The 6,000-nt window shown below is 37.4% G+C and overlaps 1 protein-coding gene across 1 annotated transcript in view; it reads left to right on the plus strand.

Moving 5' to 3' along the window:
* mrpl3 (mitochondrial ribosomal protein L3) overlaps positions 1-5,774 on the plus strand; it is a 28,890-nt gene extending 23,116 nt beyond the window's left edge. The window contains exon 10 of the mRNA XM_008112769.3: positions 4,315-5,774. Within this exon, the coding sequence (XP_008110976.2) occupies positions 4,315-4,464 (150 nt within the window). The 3' untranslated portion in view covers positions 4,465-5,774. The remainder of the gene's footprint in view (positions 1-4,314) is intronic.
* Positions 5,775-6,000: the final 226 nt, after the last annotated feature.

Genomic DNA, 6,000 nt, shown 5'->3' on the forward strand with positions numbered 1-6,000 from the left:
TAGCATAAACAGAAAATAGGACAACCAAAGCCTTTACTTAGATCCAGCATAGCTCTTTACATGTTCAGTTCTTAGAAAGTGAATCCTATTTCTGAGCCCTAGCCGGCATAGTCAATGGTGAGAGTTGATAGGAGTTGCAGGCTACAAATCTGGAGGGTGACACATTCCTCACTCTGTCACAAGTTATGTTATTTGAAATTGTACATATTAAAATCCAGGGGCTTGATATTTATCTCCAGTAAAACAGCTAATTTATATACCCACTTTTGGGTCAGTTGCCCAGGGTATTTAATGTGTCTTTATGTGTAAACTGGAGCCCCTGGTGATGCAGCGGGTTAAACCACTGAGCTGTTGAACTTGCTGACCGAAAGGTCCGAGGTCTGAATCTGGGGAGCGGAGTGAGCTCCCACTATTAGCCCCAGCTTCTGCCACCCTAGCAGTTTGAAAACAGGCAAATGTGAGTAGATCAATAGGTACCGCTCCGGCAGGAAGGTAACAGCGCCCCACGCCGTCATGCCAGCCACATGACTTCGGAGGTGTCTACGGACAACGCCAGCTCTTTGGCTTAGAAATGGAGATGAGCACCAACCCCAGAGTCAGACACGACTAGACTTAATGTCAGGGAAAAACCTTTAGCTGTACTACTATATGTAAACTACAAACCTACAAAATTTAGAACAGAGTTTTCCAAACTTTCATGTTGGTGACACACTTGTTAGACATGCATCGTTTCGCGACACAGTAATTCAGTTTTGCTAGCAAACCAGACGTTAAACCAAACCTTTATGAGATATGGACACACACATAAGTTGTGATAACAAAATGTATGGGAACAGAGTGTATCTTATGAAAACCTTCCATTTGTATATTTTTAAAAATATACGATTTGTAGGATAACATACATTTCCAAAGTATGTTTGTGTGGCACGCCTACCCAGTGCAGCCAACACAATAATGTGTCATGACACAGTTTGGAAAGCTCTGATTTAGACCTTTGTCAGTGACTACTCTGGACCAGAACATTTTATAGGTTTTTCTTTTGTTAAGATGTTTTATTCAGTTTAGACCAAATTAATTTGCTGTGAAAGTGTACAATATTTTGCTGCTATCTTGTGTGCATAAAAAAGTACAGCTGCCCTCTTCATTGGTTGCTTGGCAACCTTAAGCCTTTGCACACCTCGGTAGATGTACATTTATAGAAAACATGCTTCCCAGTATGTGTGAAATGGGATAAATGAGTGGTATTATGGTATTAAGGTATAATCCTAATAACAAAGTCCCTCCCAAGTGAATACTGATATCTTTCTAATTTAATCAGACATACAGCATTTCGTGTAGTGTTTTCTCTTAAGCAGGAAAGTTAATCCAAAAGCATGTTTTAGTTAATACACAACTGCATTAATTTTTTTCCAAAAAAGCATATGAATAAGAGACTCAAATTCTGCACATGAGTAATTGTAAAGGTATTTTCAAAAATACAATTTTAATAACATTGTTTGTGCTCTTGATTTTACTTACACTTTTGATTCCTTACCCAGACTCAGCAAAGCAAAAATAATATTCATTGTGTCTGCTTGTGTCTGCCCTATGGTTTGTTCTTTAGTGATCATTATCACCGAGGGCTGAAACTTCTCATTTATTTCTGGATCCATAGGAATTCCACCTGAGCCCATCATACAGGAAATAAGCTTTAGAAATGCTTCGTTATTGTGGAGTGTGATGCCGCAGGCTATTTGACTCTAATTGGCCAGGAAGCCATGGTGCACATGATGTTGGATTTCTTCAGAACGCAATCGGGGCATAACCTTTTTCTTTCCTTTTCAAATTCCGGAATCCAGTGTAGTTAAACAATGAATCTCTGCTCACACGTTGTTGTTAAATTAACATAAGCAGCAGGATTGGGAAATGATGAGTCCGGAAAGTACATGAAAGTCATCTGGGAAAACATCTTCTCTCCAGCAGGCTGTGCTTATACCCAGTAACCATTGTCAGGGGAAGAATTGAGAACAATGAAGTCCTGCAGAAACATACTCAGTGCATGACCCCCATAGCCTCCTGATTATCCAAAACATTCCTACCGAAGCAAAAAAGATACCTCACCTGCACTCTTTGTTCCTGCAATGTGTTTTGTAGCTTGCTACAGATAATTCAAAAGTACTGATACAACCCAGAGCGAACTTCCGAGTGTGTTGTGGCATCAGCTTATTCCTGAGAATCCAGCTTGCTACATGCTCAAGAAATTTTAGCTGATTCTGTTCTGCCTGTAGTTGTTTGGACTTGAGTGCTGTGCTTGCTGAAAACAGCACAAAGTCTTTATATGTGTTTGTTTAGGTGTCGACGGTGCATTAATTTGCCCTTTTTTGGTACAGTCTAGTAGATGTGGTTTCTAATAAGCTCATTTGCAAATCTATACTGCTTGAAAGTATATGAGGATTCATTATACAAATTCAAAGACAACACTGGGATATGCTGGAACTGTGATTTAAACAATTCTGTCACCATAGGTATCGCATCTAGGCTTAATCTATGATTTGATGATGTGTTGGAGAATATTCTGTATAAAAAGGCATATTCTTGGTGCGGAATTGTTTTGTACATGTGTTTGGCTCTTCTGTTAACCTTAATCTGGTCATCAGTACCGCAGTGCTGAAGCTGGGCAAAATGAACCACTTCTGGCCTACAGGCTGCCCATGGGAGAATAATGTGTCACAAGTTCTCCCTTTCAATTTTTCAACAAAAATAGCAGGCACAATTGTAGAAAATAAAACCATAAAGATTTATTGTATAACAATTAAGAGTAATATGAATGTCCTGAACTCTTTCCATATTCACGATTTCCAAAACCCTATTCATTTACTGTTGGAAATAGCAACCTCCCAAGCCTCTCACTATTTATTTGTTAATGTATATATTACAATTAATGTAATGTATGTTGATTTACCAGTTTGACTGTACCTCTTTGGTGTGGGAGGGACTATAGACATGCGATTGTACTGAACATGTTCAGACTCAGGACTCTATTTGTACTCATCAGACCTCAGTGGAGGTGGATGCGTGTATATTGCTGTCTGGACTTCAGTATAGAAGTATACTTATGGGCTTCAGTGTGTACAAGTATACTTAAAGACTATGGACTATTGATTAAGAATGATACCCTGTGTACTCAACACAGAGAAGCTACATCATACCTGTAACTAAACTTCAGTAAGAAATGTGCCTGTATGGTGAATTAATACAAGCTATGTATAGGTAAATAGGTTATTTTTCAAAGAAGACTTTGTTTTTTTATCTCTGAGAGCATACTTTAAACTAAAAGGTTTTTAAAAGGGAGTGTATATGTTTTGGGCAATTACAACTTTAAACATTCGGCCATCCTCTGCTAGCCAAATATATATTTCTGTAGTGGCATGTTTTTTTCTTGGCAGTTCAAAGACATGGTTCTTCATTTAACAGCTGAGTTACCTGTGTGCCATTATATGAATGCTTGTGAATTTCACTTGTTCAAAAGGTTGACTTCTAACAAGATCATGCTTTTCTTGACTAGTAGTTTTCAAAAGGTGGTCTCCACATGTTCCTGGAGATTCATATTTGCCAAACAGATATGACATCATTTTCCTTTTCAACAAGGTTATGATTGCCATTTATTTCCAAAAGAATATATGCCCAGAGACTGGGTACAGTTATTTTCCAATATTTACCTATTCCTCTTTTCCTAACTTAGCTTCTCCCTATCTCTAATGGTCTTAATTTTTAATCTGTGTTTTCTCTGATGGGCTTCACAGTCTTCTAAAGACCATGCTTGTCCTGCCTCTCTTCTAGATTTGCACAACTAGTTTATGCCCCTAATTGGGGACATTGTGAGGTTGAGTGGGAAGAAAGATGTTCATAAACACAGCTAGATCTTCACATGTCACAGTTGGGTCTGAGTTGCAGGCCTAGCTAAGAAAGCCCAACTTTTCTTTCCCGTGTTCTTCTTTATATGAAGAATAAGCCAAGAAAATAACCCTGCTCCTCTTTGAGAGTTTCTTCAAATTGTGAAGATTGTATTTGAGATTTAGTGTTTTAATATATTTTTTCCTCTGGCTAGACAATAGTGAGTTGTGTAACAAGTGTAAATAATAAATCAATGCACAATTGATTTTAAATTGCATACTTTTTCTTTATTCATGTTTACTTATAGAACAAAACAAAGCAAAATGATTCAGATGCCACTTACATCAGAGAGTGCCTATTCTGGCAATAATTTTGTGCTTCATGTTCTTTGCCTCCCCCATCCCTTTCCTCCCATCAAACCCTGTCACTTTTGTGTTCTAGGTCAGTGATTCATCTTTACCGGCTTACCGAGAAGACTGTAAGGACTTTCCATTCCCAACATTTTTTGCTGATGGCGAAGAGGAGCTGCCTGATGAACTGTATGATGAAGAAGTTTTCCAGTTCAGCGAGCCCTCCATTGCATTCAGTTAGTTACTGACATCCTGAAAATTTCCCATCATGGATGTCAACTTGAAACTACAAAACAGGAAATTGTCAGAGAGGTGGGCTCTTGCCATCATCAACTTGCCCAAAAAAACCTTAAGACAGCTGGTGATTTTCTGATTTTCTCCAAAACAGCAAATTTCAAAATGTATAAATTTTAGCCTGAAAAGGCTAAATAATGACAAACCATAACCTTTTCACTTTTTAAAATGACAGAATCTTTCAAACTAAAAATGTTATTGTATCTAAAACAGTGAAACTGCTGCTTCAATCAAATTATGAATCAGAAGGACACTTCTGTTCGTTCGGTCCTGAAATCAATAATTCCAGTTATTTACCTAATTAAAAAACTATTACTAGACTGTGTATATTTCATCATCTTATAAGGCAGAAATGCCCAGGACTTTGAAGGGGGGAAAGCTTGTCACTGTTCTGGAATTTGGTTTCTCCTGAACTCGCATCCAAAAAATATGCTATGACTTCAAGTTCTGTTCAACATGAATTAGAACTAGCAAAAAACTGAAATTTTATCAAAACTTTCAAAATGTTGTGCAATTAAAGGAGAAAACATTTATTAGACATGCCTCTCCAATGTTACTATTTTTCATTTTACTGGGTCATCAGCAAATTCACATGTGAATAACTCTCAGTGAGTTAGATGCAATTGCAGTATTAATTTCAAGTACTTCCCTCTTCCTCCCTGGGCATTTAACAGGAAATGTATTGCATGGGTTCCATTTTAATATTTTGGATCAGCTTTCAAATAAAATTTGAGTTTATCAAAGACATACTTAGTCAAAAAATTAGAAATCAGAATAAGCAATTTCAATATGAATGAAAAAGCTTTGGAATTCTTATTCTGAGACAGCCCTATCATAGGACTTATGTCTTTGTCTATATGATACGTATGAATCCTATCTTATGGGGATTTGTATGAAAAATCACTTTATCATGGCTTTTTAGACTTCCTACCTTTCCCCTACTACCCTGTTTCCCCTAAAATAAGACATCCCCAAAAAATAAGACCTAGTAGAGATTTTGCTGAATTGCTAAATATAAGGCCTCCCCCGAAAGTAAGACCTAGCAAAGTTTTGTTTGGAAGCATGCCCAGTGCCCACCAAACGAAACACCATAGCATGCAGGATTGGTAAATGTACATACCAGTTGTATATGGAAATAATGGTAGTAACAAGAAATTCTTAACAGAAGTCACAGTTTCTCTGGTTTGGTTATGTTGGTTTGTGATGACAACTACTGTACAGTTTAGAATAAATGTTCATTTTTTGTTCAACAATAAATGTGAATTCTTCTTCATGGAAAAATAAGACATCCCCTGAAAATAAGACCCAGCGCATCTTTGGGAGTAAAAAATAATATAAGACACTGTCTTATTTTCGGGGAAACACGGTAATATCTCAGCTAAAGATTCCTTCCATGTTACTGACCCACCCCATGAACGTCACTGAGGATTCTGAAAACATCCGTAAGATGTGAAGATAGTTTTTAAAAACCTTCAAAGAACAT

This window comes from Anolis carolinensis, chromosome 6, assembly GCF_035594765.1.
Source record: "Anolis carolinensis isolate JA03-04 chromosome 6, rAnoCar3.1.pri, whole genome shotgun sequence".
NCBI classification, from domain to species: domain Eukaryota; kingdom Metazoa; phylum Chordata; class Lepidosauria; order Squamata; family Dactyloidae; genus Anolis; species Anolis carolinensis.